Source organism: Haliaeetus albicilla, chromosome 2 (assembly GCF_947461875.1).
Source record: "Haliaeetus albicilla chromosome 2, bHalAlb1.1, whole genome shotgun sequence".
Taxonomy (NCBI): domain Eukaryota; kingdom Metazoa; phylum Chordata; class Aves; order Accipitriformes; family Accipitridae; genus Haliaeetus; species Haliaeetus albicilla.
In genome coordinates, this window is record NC_091484.1 from 49,010,366 (window position 1) to 49,029,999 (window position 19,634).

At 35.7% G+C, this 19,634-nt stretch overlaps 1 protein-coding gene across 6 annotated transcripts in view; it reads left to right on the forward strand.

The window, feature by feature from the left end:
* Positions 1-19,634, forward strand: part of DGKB (diacylglycerol kinase beta) — a 366,387-nt gene that overhangs the window by 343,463 nt on the left and 3,290 nt on the right. For all 6 annotated transcript variants that reach the window (XM_069774198.1, XM_069774191.1, XM_069774183.1 and 3 more), the window contains 2 exons: positions 7,694-7,814; positions 9,761-9,821. In XM_069774198.1, the coding sequence (XP_069630299.1) occupies positions 7,694-7,814; positions 9,761-9,821 (182 nt within the window). The remainder of the gene's footprint in view (positions 1-7,693; positions 7,815-9,760; positions 9,822-19,634) is intronic.

Here is a 19,634-nt window from a genome sequence, read left to right on the forward strand (position 1 = left end):
AAGCTGGTTTTCATTGATCAGATTTCTACATTTCCATCAATATTACTGTATTTTTCTTTTCTAGGCTGTGGCATTTTTATAGGCTAATCAAATATCCAATATTACTAGGAGCCATTTAAAGTGAATGCCAGAACTACTAAGGAGTAATTTGAGAATTAGATCTATTTTTGTTAGTTGAAATGATCTTGACTTGCTCATATTGTATTGTACCTGATACTCAGTAATATGATAGTACCAATACAAATAGAAAGATATCCGGTTTGAAGTTCTTAAATATCTGTTAAAAGTGGTGAGCAGTCCAAGCACATTAAAATTCCATTTTCCCCCATACAAGTGTTTGCTGCAGATGACCCCCACTGATCTTAAATATATTTCTGTATCTGTAACTGAATAGAGGTTTTCCGTACAGCATGTTCTAATGGTACTCTGGCCTTTAGCCAACAAGGCACTGAATAAGGCTATTTTTAAAATACAGAAACTGGGAACAGCTGCAGCAATCAAATTTGATAAAAACAGAGAGGAACTTTGCTTTTTTTTTTTTTTTTTATGGTTTGTCCAAGTTTAGACTCCTTTCATAGAACAGCTTTTGTTCTGTTGGATGAAGAGGGTATAAGAGTAACACAGTGAAATCCTTTTGAACAAATAACTTTTAAAAGAATACAGATTAAAATAATAGGGGGCTTTTTGGTGCAGCAGCATGTTCAATGCAATTGTACCTCAAACTATTAAAAGAATAAATCTATAAAAAAAAAAAATACATTTTGTCTGCCAAGCTTTACCATAAAAGACTTAGCCATAATGATCTCCCAAACTGGAAGATGAAACTCTTGTTTCAAATGTTGAACATCTGAACATTGGTATTTGGGAGTAGTTTTTGGATGGAAGTGATTTAATTTGAATGCTCTGGGGTGGGGTGGGTTTTTTTATTATTATTAATTTTCTTCTTTTACTATTAATGAAAAAAGTTTCTATGAAGAACTCCCCTCTCCTTCCCCCTGGTAAGCTGGGAAAAAAAAAAAAGTTCACTTAAGGAAAAGTTTTACAAGGGCCTTCTGTGCACATTAAAAAGTTTCATAAAATATTTAATTATAAGGACTGATTCTTCTTTGTTTGCCCTCCTATTTTTTTGGAAACTTGTCATTCAATGAGTAATGAGAGTCAGGAGATGATTATATACACAAAAAAAATCCACTGCACAGTAGTAGGCTGAGCTGTATCTGTTAAATGATTCCATCTGAGGACAGTCTCTGTGGTAGACTGATGCAAGACACAAGATACTGGATGAAATCTGGGCTCCACTGCAGTCAGTAAGAGTTTTGCCACTGAATTCGGCAGAGAGAGGATGTTATTGATTGCATTCATTTTAAGCGTCAAAAATAGCACCCTTGCATTCTTACCCCATTAAAGCTATTTAGTGCATCATCAATTCAGATGGTGGAGCAAAAATGTACTGAATTTCTCACATATGCATAAATATGGGTATACATCATATGTGTGTATGTCCACATAGGTATAAAATGTGTGTGCATTTTTGTGTGTGTTTATATATATAAAATATCTTCTTAATTTATTATCACCGTATCTGATTATCTCAACAGGGTGAAAATTACAGCAGTGATATATCTTCCTTTCTTCACACTAAGAGGCAGGCTTAGCTTGTTTTGTTTTAAAAACAGGAAAAAAATATGAAGATGAGTAAAGACTTGAGTTGAGAGTCAGCACTGGCATGAAATAGATGTATGGAGCCACCTGAGATTTTTGATGTTTACAAGCAAACTGAGCAATGCAAAATATTCAAAACTGGGTCAAATAGTATGATGTAGGACTTGGATATATATCCTCAAAGTCAATATTAAGAGGGAGGATAAACTTTTAAAAGCAGAAAGTTGAAATTCAGGAGTTGCTGATTTATTTCCTGTCTCTGCCACAAACTTCACATGTGATCTTGGCCAGGTCACTTCTGCAAACTCATGTGCTTAACTTTACATGGTAGAAATAATATTATGACTCTTGTGAGTCTACAGACAATGTATCCAGCTGAATATGAGAACAAACCTTCTGCAGGACCTAAACTTAGCTGTATACAATTTTCACTTTGTAAAATTGACATAATAATACTATTTTTCCCCAATGCTTTGTCTGTTTTATTTGTATTATAAATTCTTGGAGACAAGCTGTCTTTTGTCTGTGAATCAGTAACAAAAGAGAGCCTTGACATCATCTGGACCTCCAGGTACAACTCTTAAATAAAAAAATATAAATGTTGAAGCACATGTTACTTCAGGTAGCTTCTCTAAAGCAAAACATAAGAAAAACCAGGATGTACAGATTGCTTTTGATTTACTGATTTCTCATAACCAGGAATCTAGAAAAAGCCGTTCATTTGAAATCAGGAGAATACTGTGACATTTTTAGCATTTTATACAACAGCAGTTCCTATCCCTGCATATGGAAGTGACCCCACATTCCTGCATAATAGGTAACTGTAGATTTAATACATACCATGTTCTAGGAAGATTCTGAAGCATTCGTGTGGTGCAAAGCATTGAGCTCAGGAGTTTTTCAAGGATCCTCTGGCATCATACCAGTTTTCAAATTCTTATCCAGTATTTTAACTGGAACCAAAAAATTTCCAGTGTGATGATTACTAGGGTTTGATTACATTTAGTAAGCCATGGAGCCCCTTCTCTTCGAAGACAAACTGCTGCCAGAGACAGATTTACCACTGACCAACAGTGGTTTTATGCAAATGTGCCTGAGTGAGTGCAGTAACCCCAAGTTATAATAGAGTCATTCAATCTTTTGCCAGGACAGCAATATTTATATATTGCAAAGATAAATTGGATATCAAAACCAGTTCCATTACAGAGGGAAAGTTCTCTATGTAAATCAGTATTTCTAATCACACCGTGCTTCTTCCCACCCCCTACCCCAGTTTGCTTTCCTTGCTACATCTTCATAGATGAATTCCAAATGTGTTTTTCTCTTGTGTGTTCACTTTGAATATTGAAGCGTTCAGCTAATGCCAAGCTAATGGATAACGTAAACGCCTCACTACAGAACTTTAAAGTCTCCAAGTGTGTTTCTTCATGCCTTGGGGAAGTGCTGTAAAGGGCTTATATTCGCGTACAGTGTTTTGTCTGCCACTTGTACGAGTTTCTGTTTGGACTTCTCATTCTCCTGCTGCCTGATGGGAAGAAATGGACAGTCATCTCCCTAGTGACTTTATCTCCCCATCAGGAATGAGTGCAAGGGGTCAGATGCCCCTCTGCATGCTAGTCACCATCTGCTGACAGCAGCGCTCTCCTGGGAGAGCTGGCTTTATTTACTGACAGGGCTAATATGAGGAGACACGTGAAGTACTTTGGTTTGTGGAAGAGGGCAGGAGAGGCATGGTGCTGTGAAAACATTCCCACACACTCTAATGGCTCATTCACATAGAAAACAAGCGAGAGCCTTCAGCTCTTTCACAGAGCTCAAAGTAGAACAAACAGACTCAAGAACCCCAAGGCACCAGTCAAAAAACACTTTCCTAATGCACTAATACTGAGATGCTCTCCATGACAGCTTACCTATGAGGCTTCAGCGCTCATTTAGGCAACTAAATGACCTGGCTAGATCAAAAAGCTGCTCAGTATCTGGTAGTTGCTGTTGTTCGCTGTTAGCTGCTAAATTCTTTTTGAAAATCTAACCTTTAGTTTCCTAAACGTAAACCTCCTAAAACTGGTTATAATAGGTGAAGCATGCATTGGAAAATTTTATTCGTACAGTCACCAGTTGATTATTTTCTCTTTAAAATAAAATCTGTAGAATGCAGAAGAAATACAACATGCCTAAAAAGAGATACGTGTTTTGCTCTATAATTGGTAGAGCCATACACAGATGCACACGTGAGTGTGTAACTTTAGAATATAATTTGAAGATTGAAAAGAAGTGACTTTCTGAATTAGGTCTCAAACACAGTTGAGATACATGTCATGGAAAAGTCCGCATTATAAGCTATTTTACATGATGAATGATGTTTAGTGAACAGCAGCATTCATTATTCTGGTCTACAGTTTATAAGATGTATAAGAAGACAACACAAGCAGTGATACTAGGTCAACCCACAAGTTTGTGTGGCTCAGTATCTGACCTCTAACACCAACCTGTATTGCATGATTAGAAATAAAGCATAAGAGAGCAAAAAGAGTGATTCTTCCATTAAGATACCTTACCAAATACATAATAATTTGTGATTTAGGGAATTCCAAAGTCTAGTATGGTATCACAATATAGCAAAGTATTATGTAAAAAGGATTTCCTGCTTGTTCTAGACGTGCTATGAAACTCCTTAGTTCTTGCATTTTGAGAAATACTTAATTACAGTACTGTCTTCACCTACTCCATGGCACTTATTATTTTCACATCTTTCCTCCATTTATCTCTTTTTAATTCCTGAAGGGTCCTAGTCTAATTTATTTTCATACAGAAGCTGCTCCATATTTGTTACCATGTTTGTTACTCTGTCTTTTCCAGTTATTTTATATCTTCCTGTGCATTGCTGAGTGGACCGGAACTACAAACTCCATACTGTATGGATGTACTGATGATAATATTTGATGATATTTGATCACTATTAAGCATTGAGCTAGTATTTTCATAGAAGTAGCAACAGTAACTCTATAATCTTAATTCCTGCATGACAGTATTAATTGTAGCCCAGCAAAATAAATATGCTTGTATATACGGACATATACACACAGACACACACCCCCTATATTTATTTTCAAATGTAATATATATGCATATAACAGTCTATATATCTGTAGTTAGCTCATTATATGTAGTTAGCTGTGTTTCCCCTCATGGGAATTGTTATATGTATTGAATTTTCTGCCTTTGTATAGCCCCATTACTCAGTACTGTAAAATTCCTAAACATTTTTTCTAATTGGCTTTTGGCTTTACTTCACTGAATCCTCAGTAACTCACTGTCTACTTCAATTTCCAGATTATTTAGGGGTATATGTTGAGCAGTCCAGAGGCCAGCAGAGATCTTTCTGAGAAAGCAGTGATAACCTTCCACCAGAATGAAGAATTACTTCCCCTTTCCTATCTTTTAATTTAATAGAAGACCTGATCTCTTTTAATACAGCTTAGTCTCTTTCAGAGTCTTTGGTGGGGACCTTTTAAGAACAAATGTAATCCATTCATTGATGTCTTGACCCTTTATATTCAACCAGTGTACCTATAGCCATGTAACATCTTTGAAGAATGGGACTAATATATACACACTCCCTTTTCCACTTTTGCTCACTCTGAGTTCTTGTCAAAGTCAATATAGCTCAAGGATTTGTTGAAATGGATGTAACTATGCAAAAGCATCAGGTCATATATTAGCAAGGGCAGGAGTGCAAACTAACCCTAAGTCGATAATTGCATGTTACATTTGGTTTAGTTTTTACTGCTTCTGAAGGAAGGTTATGTCTAATTTAAGCTTGATTCTAAAAATATTCATATTTGGCCTAAAATAACCCCACTTTGGGAAAGTGCCACTGCAAATGTGAAGTTTTTGAAAAGGCTTCACTTTTTTGGTAGATAAGAATATTGTTCAGTTCTATCTTCCAATGTTTAATATACCCCATTTTTCAAGATATGTGATATAGATCAAAGGGCAGGATTTGGTCCTTAGTTACCTGCTGTTACTGGCACTAATCTCACAGCTATTGAAAAATGATGCATCAAATTTATATCACTGCAAATGTCACTATTCTGAATCTTGCATATGTTGCCTGAGCTGTCAGTAATAAAAATCTGTTCTTAATTATTCTCCCATTTAAAAAATAATAATTTTCTAACAACCCAGTGAATAGGAGTTTGATGTTTTCTTTGGCTGGAAACATTTTAATGATTCCGTACATCTATAAAGTTCTGTGTGCTTTTATGATATAATAGCTTTTGCAAATGAGTAGGGTTTTCCCATTTAAATCCCTATGGCTATGAAGAAAAGCAGAATTTGTTTAAAACTGAGTTAAGTTTAAAAGTGAGTAACTTAAGGAAAACATTTTAAGAGAACAATTCAGCAGAAAGCAAGACATACAAAATTGGGTTTACATGTGTACAGGTATGCAAACTATAAAAATGTATAGTTAAAATTAATCATATTGTATATTTTAATATTTTGTCCATCTTATTGTTTTTCCTTAATAGGAAAGAATAGGGTTTATTTTTGCTTCATTTATATTACATGGAACTGATTTCACTGTGACAAGAAAATGAAAATAGCAAAGAATATTAAGAAAGTATAAGAAGAAAAATGAAGGCTTTGGATAGTATCAGATTTTCTGGTTGGAAGCAGAATAATCCAGACCATAAATCCTATTTGCTTTTAATACTCTTTTTTTCCCCTCCTATCACAGTACTTCTTTCAGTTAATTACCTTCATTCAAAGCCCAAAGAAGTGAACGGAAAAGACTCCCTTTGAAACTTTGGACTAGTCTCATAGATATGATAATTACCATGAAATTTTACCTTCATTAAAGGTTGAAGGTTTAAAATATACAAAGAGCAGTGTGCTCTTCTTTCTTCATTTATTCCATGTGATGATAGACTCTAACATTTTAGCTCATTGCTGTGCTTCACTGAATAGTGTACCTTTTGGAAACATGGATATTAGCAGCCAGTCTAGAAAACACACATAATATACAGCTAAAAAAAATGTTTCTTTTTCTTGTCCATCTGGTCTTGGCAACATGTATTTAAACAGGAGCATATAAAACATTTCATACAAAACACCCTAGTGAGACAAGGGGAGTCAAAAGAATCTCAGTAGACATAATACTAGTTGATTCTGGATATTTCATTACCTTGCTTGGTTGCTTCTCAAGTCAGACTACTATATTACTGTTTAGGTTTCTGGCTGTATCTCTGTATCTGAAATTCTAGACAGAATTAGTCCTTGCACCTTGAAGTCAAGCAAACTAATATTTATTTTGCCAGAGACATTATTTATTTAAATATTTTTTAAAGTATAATGCCAAAATGCTATGTAATCAAAAAACAGTGAAACAAAAATATATAACTGGGTGCAAACTAGTACTACAAAGCTAGAGAAATAGTTGCTGATATAAGGGGGGGGGGGTCTGCCCTTTTTGCGTTAAATTTATGCACTGATTGAGACAAAGATCCAATGCAAAAAATAATATGTGGTCTCATAATTAAAGACTATTGTAATGCATGCACACAAAGGCTGAATTAGAGTTCTACATGTTGTCTGGACAGAATTGTACAGAAGAGAATCCAATAGGGTCTGGAGCACTGACTTTACCAGATTTTACATCTGTTGAAACAATGGTCAGCATAAATTTTTAAAGTGCAAACTTCTCATTCTATGAGTGTCAGATAATCTAAATGAAGGAGTTTCTCCTATTTTCTCATATAATAAGATTATTCGTTCAGTATGTATGTATTAAAATAATCCATGGAGATTATTGTTGTATTTTAGAATAATTTTGGTCAGGATATTTTAGAATGGTGTGACAACAGGCCCAGATGTGTCCAGCCTTAAAGCTGCAATCACTTCTTAGGAATCATCATTTTTGCCAGTTCTGTTCTCAACATCTTTTATTATCAGCTGGTCTTCTGACAATTCTTGCTGGTCAGGATTTGTCAAAATGCTGTCCAGATAAAACGTGGTTTTTTCAAATTTTCAGATCTAAGTGACCAGCTTATGGAAGTGGTTGGTCTGGAAGGAGCCATGGAGATGGGACAGATATACACAGGTCTGAAAAGTGCTGGAAGACGGCTTGCCCAGTGCTCATCTGTTGTCATCAGGTATCAGCAGCTTTAATTTGCACTGCATTGTTGTAGTGAAACAGTAAAGTTTTATATATTATCAGTTCACTTTCTTTCTACTGTACTTATTTTTTGTGAAAGTATAATTTTTGTATACGAAATATATCTATTCCATCCATATTCTATGCCCATACATCTTCCTTTCTTTAAATGTGTCAAAAACAAGAAAAAGGTTGTTTATATTCAGTCCTCACATGTTGTATTCAACTGTCATTTCATCCTATGAAGAAACATTGTCAAGCAGTTGGAGCAGAAGGAGTAAGGCATGAACATCTTGGGGTTTGTTATTGACATACAGTCCGTGCAATTTTGAGCAAAAAGTCATTTAACATTACTTTGACACATTTTAACCCATTTATAATGCATGCCTCACCAGGGAATAGTAGCATGTAATTAGTATTTGTAAAGCATTTTTTTGATCTGTAGAAGTCAAAGTGCTCTGTTTTTAATTTATTTGTTATTTACTGAACACTGACAAGTCACTATTAATAAATGTGTTGCAATGTGTAAGGTGCTAATGGTGGAGCACGCTAATTTAGTTGTATTTTATTGCTTACTATGCTAATAGTGACCAGAACATTCACAATAGAGGAAACTTGGATTAGAACTCAAGGAGAAAATAATTATTCTAACTTTCGGATTAGATAAGGACTGGAAAAGAGAGAGATGGTCAACTCTTCCTCAGTGAAGAATTTCACAGGAAGAATTTTCCAAAATTTTAATAAAATCATAAGCTATACAATTATAAACCCCCAAAAGCCTAAAATGAGCATAAACCAGAAGATCATCAATAAAAACTTCAAGGAAATAAGTAGGATTTGCCAAAGTGGCTGGCATATTTTTGAGACTCTTCTCAATGACTGCGTGATGTTGACTTCAAAAGTACTTTCTCATGTGGATGAGGAAGAGAAATAAGATCACAGAGACATTCCAACTTTCTCTGGATACCAAGAGATAATTTTTATAATCCCACATCAGCAGGACCATTGCTAAAAAGATTCAGAACCCTTCCAAACCTATAAAGTGAGAGCTCATTGAACATTCTTCCCTTCCTCCACTTATGGCCATAGATGACATTGGATAATCCCATAAACTGTTAGTCATTTTCAAATAATGTCCAAACCAGAATTTCCATTGACCAACGTGAGCGCTCAGTTGATTCATTTTTCTGTTGTTAGATTTATCTACTCCACGTTATTTCTAATAGTCTCATATGCAAACTATTATAATGCAGAAATACAGGTTTGGAAAAGACCCAGAAAGATTTTTTTATTATTATTATTATTTTTATTTATTTTCTCATTTATCTATACTTTTCTTAATGTGGTATCCAAAACTAGACAGGGAACACTGGCTATAGCTTTATCAGTGCCCCTTTATACAATTTAGATTTATAACATGGTATGTTAAAGACTCTGAATATAGTACAACTCTCATGTTATATGAGTGCTCTGTCTAACCCAGAGTTAGACACAAGCCTAAACACATCTTTTATGGTTCTAATAAACGGTGATGACAGAGCTAAAATGAATTTCTTACTTCCTTTATAGTAGTCAGTCTAAATTATAACAAATAGCAGAGGTTCTTTTGTCTTTTCAGTTAATAAGATTTATTCCTGAAGTTCTTGAATAATTCACTCTTTATTTCGCAAATTACAGACTATTCTCCCATGCGAGAGTTGTGTATTACTAGCAAGATGTGTGAATGTTTGCAGTGGTTTTGCTTTGTGTGTTGAAAATCAGACTAAGCCTACTAAGTGACTAGGTTACTTTTGTAAGCATGTTGGGTCATACTGGAGGCTACATAGAAGCTTAGGGGTAAATCAGGATTATATGTGTGTGCTATCACATATATCTCTCCTTAACAATACATTTATCAATTCTGTCTAGTTACTTCTACTTATACTATGAAATATATCACTTTAGGACCAGCAAGTCTCTGCCTATGCAGATAGATGGGGAACCTTGGATGCAAACCCCTTGCACGGTAAGGATACTGGGAATACCGGGGGTACTGGGATACTCTGGGAAGAGTGCTGAACAAAAAATTTAGGAACTTTTTAAACTAGTAACAAAAATTACAGTAGTCAGAAATATTAACTGATTTATTTACTTTCACTTCTTCAATGATAGAAACAGAAACTTTCAGTTTAAAAGACAACCATTGTCATCAGCTTTAATTCAATTTACTTAAGTAACATCTTCACACACTATTATATGGTTCAACACCCACTGCATTTTCAATTTATCATGCTGTTTTTTTCCCACAGGTTAGGATGGAATAAAAAGACATTTATTTCAAAAGTTTGGAAAATACTCAAAGGGTGCAGTCCCAGCATCCCTTTACCCAATGTGATCATTTATTTATAATGATGTATCAGATTTATAGTCCATATTGCTGAGGAAGAGCCACTGTTAGTTTTCATGCTAAACTGTATAAAGCAACAAATTATTCTTTAAAAATTTAGGAAGATTTTCCATTGTGCTTTTGAGAGTTCATATCAAGGATGTTTTATTGAAAGCTGAAGTCTTGACTGTGCTGATTGAATTATACAATAGAACTAATACTTAAAAAATCCTTACAGTTTAAAGGAGAAATAAAGGAAATTTAGTTTCTTGTTTCAGTGCCCACGCATATGAAGTGAGGGCAGGTAAATAGCAATTAAATGGGATGGGATGGGATGGGATGGGTTAGGATAGGATAGGATAGGATAGGGAGGAGCTTGCTCACAGGAGGTTCTTTGAGTAACTGTTTACAGACAACACAAGAAAGGTGTGGCTCTAAGAACTCTCCATTCTCATCTCTCTGATAAATTGTAGAGGCTAACCAAGCATTTGGAGAAGATATTGAAGAAATTTAAGCTCTTTATTGTTGAATGTAGTCTTAGTAGCATGTTTTAATATACAATTTTACTAATTTTGTTTTCCTAAATAAGACCCATGTTTTTAAGTAGGTGAATTGCTGTAGCCTTGCAGCTTGTAAGTATGACAAAACAGTAATGTGACAAGGAAGAAATCCCACTACAGATGGGAGTAATTCTCCAAACCAGGCTACTGGATCACTTTCATGAACTTTGTGTCAGTAATAAAATTAAAGGCTACACAAAGAAGTAGAGGGGAGCACCTTCAGTAAGGTGTGGCAGCTGATAATGTGTAGGTTAGGATGAAATAAAAGGGTTGTGATAGTTCATGTTTGCCAGATACACCATAGTGTACAGCTGAACAGCAGGGAGAGTGCCTGAACTCAAATTCTCTGTTAAGTGCTCAGATGCTGCAATAAGAGGAGAACCATGTGAACACACACTGTGTGAAGGCAGAACAGTGGGGCTTTTACAAGATTTATTCCAGGAAACCTTTTGGAGTTAAGAGATATCATTATCTTTACCTCTTCTACAGCTATGGCTCGGTGCAGAGCAATAGTACTGAACCCAGCAGTTACGTGTTCAAAAAAAAGACATGTAATTTTTCAGTTGCCAGATGACAGAAGAGAACTTATGGAAGGATGCTGGCAATAACATGTGCTTTTTTTGTCTTGATTGCTTGCTCTGTGCAAAATCCCTGCTATCTGATTGATAATGCTAGCAGAGGTTGCCTGCACGATTGAGGACAGACCTGGAAAAAGAGACAGTTCTTACATTTCAATTACTGCCTTGAGGAAACAGTAAATTATTACTGATAATTACTGCTGTCCAGTTGAAGTACCGTTTTAAAGGGGATAGAAATGGCATATACTATTCTGTGGAACCCATCCTTTTTGCTGTACCATTGTTAAGAGAACAGACTTTTTGTTACACAAGAAAAGCATACTGTTGAATGTATTTATTTCCTCTGAGAAGAAAATAGATGAACTATTTGTCTAGACTACTGCTCCTCTATGAATTTAGATACAGAATTATTATTTTATGTTATATTATCCATTTTTTCAGGAAACGTTTTTTCTCTGCTGGGGAGCTTAATGTATTTATTGTAATTGCTCCTTGCATTATAGTATATCTACCCTGCTCTATTTTCTACATCTTGGAAAGGAAAAAACATGTATGGTCCAACCTCTTCCCTCCCCACTAATTCTAACTACACTACAGTTTTTCCTTGAAGTTCTCTGCAAAGTAGCTAGGAATTCCTCCTGAGACAATGACAAAAGTGGATATTAGCTTTCTCTCAACCAAAGTTTAAGATTGGATTTCTAACTGTGTGCTTCAGAGAGGTCTTTGTTTGGAAGCCAAAATGTATTTGATTACAAAAGTACCAGGATGATATCTCAGTGATGTGTATCCAAAACCAGAGTCCGAAAAAAATCATAAAATAAAAATAAATTCTTATGTGTAGCCAACTATGTAGCCAATTATTTGAACCTGCAATAACTCAAATTTCAGAAAAAAAAAAGAGGAGACAAATATAAGAATCATGAGCTTTTGTCTTCTCTGGAGGCAAAACTGCAGCTTTCTCCCAAAATTACCTGAAAGCAAATGATTAATGACCAGTTTTTAAATGTAAAAAAGTGTGATGATCAGATAAAGAAATCGACGAGTTTAGTTCCTTAGGAAACGTATGAGAGTTTGATTTTTCTTCTATTTCCCCTCTTAGGAAATTTCTTTCCCTAGCTCTTACAAGGAACTGAGGCTCATATACAGAGATGCTGGCACTCCTACATCATGCATTGAGACATGGGGGGACATTCCCGTGCTACCTCTTGTTTCACATCAGGTTGCTGAGGGAAGGTGCTTACTAGTTTACTAGCTATATGGCTTTAAGGACAGAAGCTACCGTCTCCACACAGTACTGGCTTGCTTGGATATACCATCTCACTAGTTCTAGGGGAGAGACCCCTGCACCTTGTTATGTTGCACAGGTTGTGTGCATCAGTTAGACACAGCAGCTGAGTCTCAAGTTTTTGATTCTTTGGTACTCCAGCCAGAAAGCTATTGTTAAAAAAAAATTGCTATCCCTCCTTCTCTAGCTGTCTTTTAGAAGGTTGAAATAACACATGTTTTATTTTGGTATGATCATCTCAGGAACTTCAGTGTCATCGAAGTTCAGTAGTTTTATGGACTGACCTATAAAAATTACAGAGACTAAGTGAGAAATAAATTCATACAATTCGCAGGTATTGAATCAACTCTGGCTCAAGGTGCAAGTGGTTAAGCTCAGATGTCCTCCTCTGTTTCTGCTTCAGATTTTGATACAAATGAGAGTATTTTTCAAGCAATTTTTCAAGAAATTGACTTCAACCTGATCAAAATTCTCCTGCTATTCTGTTACGCATATTAAGGAAAACAAGTTCTGCATCAAATCCCTGTTATGTGTGGGATGCAGGCTGCACATGCAGGCTTGGAAGTTTATTTCCTATTGAGGGAATCAACAAGTTTATCTTTGCTACCTCTCCTTTCTGACTGGAAAAAAGTTTTATACAAGTAGCATGAGTTGCTGACAGCTGTCCCCTCTTATGCATATAGAGATCATGTTCCCCCAAAATGACAGTGTGGACTATAAGAAAACACTGTGGGATGCAATAGACAATGCAGTGATTCCCCAGAAGCTGTGATCTGTGATTTTTCATTCCTGCTGTCAGTTTTGGTACTTAAGAAATTGTCATGTGCTTATTTTTAACTTCTGTTATGATCTCCTATTGCACACACACATAGCCTCCCTCGATGAGAGCAGGAATATGTTCCTGTAGGTCCTGTGCATACTTAGAAATGTGAGTGGCTTGGTCTAAAGATCTGTCATCCAGAATTGTTCACTATGTTGAACACATGCAGGCTGCAGTGTCTGACAAAGTCACTCTGCTCTGGTATAATAAGATGCAGAATCTGAACATCAAATTCTATTGTTTTCACTGTTTTTTATAGAAGAGTCTTTGAGAGGAGGAAAGATGATAATGTTAATATTATGTTAAACATCTCGTCTGATTAGCTGAAGAGGAAATTCTATCAGAGCTCTCCCAGACAAATATAGCAACATGAAAGATATCTATGGTTTCACCTGATCTCCAAACAGGTCATTAATAGTAATGAAACTTCAAAGACTCTCAAGCTAATTCAATAAACTTCTAGCTTTAGCCATCAGGATTTTTTTTAAAGAAACGTAATCTTTCAATTTAGCTACATAAATTATTAGCATTGTTTTGAAAAAATCCATAAGAATATTCCATCTTAATTAGAAATAACTGTGATTTCAGTTCTTTCATCTATTCCTGACTTGGTTGGCGTCATATCTGAAAGAGTGTCAAGCTGCTAGCAACATTAAATTAAAAGTAGAAGACAGAAATGTCTATAGAAGATGCAAGAATATTGCCGAAATGGAGGAACAAAAATGAAAATCCATAGCCAGAGCCCACCTAATGGACGGCCAGAAATATAATTTCATAGACATCTGAAACACATAGTATTTTTAGAATTATTTTCTGATAGGAATACTTGTAGTAAGCCATTTAATAATGGCACTCAGAAATAATATTTAAAAATATTATCATTTGAATGCACCTTAAAAATAATTTTGAATGAATGAATGGGTCCTTTGTAGCCTTTCCTTTAGTCCCTAGAGATGTGCTGAGCCTGAGCACAGAGGTCCTAGTGAAGTCCTACCTTTGTAGTTAAATCCAGAGAGAAACAAGAACTAAAAACAAAAAAAAACCCTTTTACTAATAATCACTATACACCAGGGCTGGGTAAGAAAACTAAAAGAGAGTCACAGATTTGCTTTTATGTAGATCCACATGAAGAAGCTGCAGCTGTATTCTAGACTGCGTCTGTAAAGTATCTTCTTTCCATGTCACTGAATGTAGTATTTTCTTATCAGTTGTTTATAATGGCAGAATTTAAACTTTTGTGTCTGCCTCTTTAAAGCAAAGAGGAACTGGGTCCTAGATATGGTGGCTGATTTTAGTAGAATATTAGACAATTAGTACATAGTTAACCCATAAATGGAAGTCAATCGCTAGAAAAAGGTTTTGGTATTATACTAAAACACTGCATTTTTTTCCCTTATGAGAAACAACGTGCATGCATTTCTGTTTCGAGGCCAGAGTGATTTATTGAGTTTCTAACAGTTTATTTTGCAGCTGGGCATTATTTTTTGTGCTCACAGGTACACTGCATGTTAATTAGTTTTGTTTACCTATGCATATTTTTTCTTAAATTCACAACAGTAGTCTTTGTAATTGACAAAGCAATTTACTGCATGTGTGCTTTCTGCACCCCACACAAATGCTCTAACATGTAATGCATCTTTCTTTCCAGTTCAGATTGTTAAGAAAAGAATTAGTTGTGACTAATTGCCAATTAATTTGCAGTGGTTTTAGGGATGAGGGGGGAAAAACAATTGCACCTACTAATTAAAATTTAAAATATTCCGAAGTGTCATCTTTAGGTGTCTGTGGAATACATAATTTCCATTTTAGTTCTGCACTGGATCTGTAACAACCCTGAGCTTGACAGCTCTATTAATTTAAAACCTCAGTGATACCTATTAGTACAAAACATGAAAAAAATGCCATTAATCATTTATTTTAATTTTGCAGCTCTGTCATTTTCTCGGTATGTTTAAAAATTATGATGACACCATAATGTTTTCCAATCTACCTGTGTGAAGGGGAAACGGATCACACTACTTAGGAGAGAGACTAGAGTATATTATTAGAGCTTAATTAATGCCAAACTGATTAGATTTGATTGCGCTTTGCACAATAATATTGTTAAGAAATTTATTTAAAAGATGTGTTGTGTAAAGCTATATTTAAAACAACTGGTCTAGATGTGAAGAGATTTGGGCCAAAATACCACATAATGCAAGTCACAGGTTAATTTTGTTTAGTACTGCCTACATTCTATAGGTCTTACTCATATCATGATACCCAGTGTAGCTCTTGATCACCTATGGAAAGATAAAAGTTTTTGGTACTCCTGTGATATAGAGGTATTGCATCCCTCCATTTCCTGTAAGGGGAGCAGCATATGGGCATCTAGACTGTGGGAAAATGCTCATATCCTCAAAACTACCAACATCCAAACCCCACTGATAGCATGGAACAAAGTGACTGTAAACTAATAGCTCTAACCTGCGAAGTTTTTTCTGCCAGTTTTTCCTCTCTGTCCTTAAAGTACAGGGTTTCTTTCTTCAATATTAATTGAAATATTATAAGCAGAGTTGATTATCTGTTTCCAGTTTTCTATTCTCATTCAGCATTGTAGTTAGTACCTGTACTTATAGCACCATGTTCTGTCTTAGTAGTAAATGTTTAGGCATTCTGTGAAGTCAGGAACACGTAGGTAACCAGCACATACTGCAGAGAAAGGAGTATGAAAGCAAAACTGATTGACCTAAAAGATACAGTTATCACACTAAAATTACTCATGCTCACTGCATTTCATTTAGTGGGTGCATTGTACTAATGTGCCTTCAAGGCATATTTTGAAACTCCGTCCTGCTCCTGAAACAAATAAATGTCTGGTTTATGCATTTATAAATGTCTTTAGTATCACAAATTCAGGTTTCTCCTTTATCAGAAAATTTGCTATCAACAAATAGGGAGCAATTACCATCTCTTCTTTTAAGAATTATGCTCTTTTTTAATTAGATCTGGTGTTCCTTCCCACAAATACATCATTGGACACACTTTCTAACACTGGAAAGGTGATTTTGAAATTGCAAATGCAGTATTTTTCTGCTAAACCTATTTACTAGGTACACCAGCCCTTTAAATTTCTGTGATCCTGAACTCATGGGATAAAATCTTGGCGTCAGTTGGTGAATGAGAGTTTTGCCATTGGCTTCAACAGTTTGAGTTTAGCCTATAATGTTGTGTATCAGGCTTACAGAAAAAATCCATGATATCTTAGCAATTCATGTGGCTATATACTTTCCCCCTAAATGGAATTTTGTTATTTCCTCATTTTGCCTATTTTTAAATACAAATTTGTGCCAAATATGCCAAATAGAAGGGTTTTTTTCCCGAGCAGCCCTTCAGGCACTCCCCTAATTTATGTTTAGAATGTCCTCCATATTTTCTGTAAATTATTATATATTTTCAATAAAACTGAATTTTTATTCTGGAAAATAAAAAATTATTTTCCAGAATTCCATAGTAATTTGTATGAGTATGTTTGTCAGGGTATCATCAGTTCATAAAAATGTGTTAAGCTAGGGTTTCAGCTTTTGGGATTTTTGTCTGAGCAATCTCTTTTTCTCATGTGTGTAAATCACAGATTCACCTAGGAAAAATGAAAAACAAAAATTTAATATGTATTATTTAAAACTTTTATAATTGTGCTTGTACTAAAAAAGACATGAGGTTGCTTGCTGAATGAAAGAGAAACTGAAAGGTAAAAATTAGTCTTTAGACACTCCATGTGCACACACACAGAATCTATCTACAGCTGTAAGTAGTGATTTCTTTATTTTTAACTAAGCTAAATCTTGGTTGCTTGTAATTAAAGATTTTTCTCTCTTTTTTTTTTTTTTTTTTTTTGGTCCATTTCAGTCTCCCATACAGCACTTTCAGTGTTCAGTCCTACTTTCATCTAGAGCACTATTTCTCTTTCTGAGACACTTAGTGCTGCTTCCCATCTCAAAGTGTGTACTGTCACTTGTCACCCAAACTCACAGCACCAACTCTGGCAGCACTGCCAGTATGAAAACAGAAGCAGAATTGAGAGTCCAGGGCAGAAATGCATTGCCTGAAAGTCTTGATGTCCTGGCTTCAGCTGGGACAGAGTTAACTCTCTTCCTAGTAGCTGGTACAGTGCTATGTTTTGAGTTCAGTATGTGAAGAATGTTGATAACACTGATGTTTTCAGTTGTTGCTCAGTAGTGTTTAGACTAAAGTCAAGGATTTTTCAACTTCTCATGCCCAGCCAGCGAGAAAGCTGGAGGGACACAAGAAGTTGGCACAGGACACAGCCAGGGCACCTGACCCAAACTGGCCAATGGTGTATTCCATACCACGGGATGTCCCATCTAGTATAGGAACTGGGAAGTGGGGGCGGGGAATCGCTGCTCGGGGACTCGCTGGGTGTTGATTGGCGGGTGGTGAGCAATTGCCCTGTGCATCGTTTGTACATTCCAATCCTTTTATTACTACTGTTGTCATTTTATTAGTGTTGTCGTTGTCGTTGTTGGTTTCTTCTTTTCTGTTCTGTTGGGCCATTCTTATCTCAACCCACGAGTTTCGCTTCTTTTTCCCGATTTTCTCCCCCATCCCACTGGGTGGGGAGGGGGGCTGGGCGGCTGCGTGGTGCTTGGTTGCTGGCTGGGGTTAAACCATGACACATGAGAAAGACGAAATTAGCCTGTTTCAGGCAAGGTAGTGCAATGGTCCAGTGTGTATTACAAACATACTGATCTCTTTTTATCACCCAAAGATAAGATTTTTTAATCTTTTTTTTTTTTTTCACCAGGAGAAATTGTTAACCAATGCAATGTTAACATCCACTACCATGCATAAGTAAAAAAAATACCTTAAGTTTACACTTTATTTTTGTATTTTCAGAGTGTAAAATATATTTTACTCCACTGGAATCGTGCCAATTTATAACAGTTGAAAATATGTCTTGGAGAAATGCATATAGGACTCCATCCCCATGCGCATGAGTGGTTAATCATGTTCAGGCATCTTAGCTGATCTCAGCTTATAGGATACAACATACTGAAGAGGTCATGGTCTCTGAAACAGATGGCTCAAGCCAAAAAAGAACATTACAAATGATAAACATTTTCTCAATATGTAATTGCATTCATCTTCAGCAGCATTGAATAGCCCCAGTCCAACACGCAATCTGTATGGGGTCTCAGGATTACCTCACCTCTTCATACTAGAGCCATCTTTTGAGCTTTGCTCTTTCATTCATTTTAAGATGGAATTACTATGATTTATCTCTGAAAGGAAACTCTGAGGCCATTCCTACTGCCACATCATGGCCAAATCTTGCAATAAGCTGAACCCTTATGACTCTCAAAAAATTCACTCACAGCAGCTGCAGATTACTTCATGTATTGATCCTCAGGATCAGGTTGATGTCATCACTGTTCCTGAGTCCCAAAATATGTCTTATGAAGCATGTTAAAGTTACAAAAATCCTTGAGGCGATTTTCCAGGACCAGATCATCAGCTGATATGAAGTTACATCAATGGAATAATGCCAATTTGCCCCAACTACAGATTTGGCTTCCAAAGTGGTGCCTGAAGCAGAATTTCTCATTAGAAAATATGTTGATACCAGTCTTTGAAAGTGAGAGTTATTATCCGTGTGAAATTAATCTAGGTTGCCAAAAAAACCCTGTATGCTAAATTTGATACTAATGAACAATGTTGACAAAAAGAGGTCATGGATGAAATTTGAGACTGATGAACTAAGGTGGCATGGAAATGAGCATTTGGAGAGTAAAGTAAAGGCTCTAACAGAGTTAAACCAACCCACTGATTCTGTTGAGATTTTTATGTTTCTGTCTCCTCATATTGTAAAGTAAATTTCCACCCCAAGAAATGTCCTGATCTATATTTTAATGAGCCTCTGCACGTGACATACATTTTTTGTTTCATTACTATTAGTGAATGACAAGTGAAGGATATTCATTTTAACTTGAAAATGTCAGGTATGCACTTCAAGAGATATATTTTTCCAGTTTTTAATGAGGTGGTGTTTCTTTTTGAAAGAAATACCCATCTCTGATGTGGGTACTATGCAGGTGACAACTGATATTTAATAAGTGATGGTTCTTGTATTAGTCGTAGTTCACTAAAGAAAATGTCTCGGATTGCTTTTGAAAAACTCTTAGCGTCACTAGCCCAAAGGCAAGATGTGAC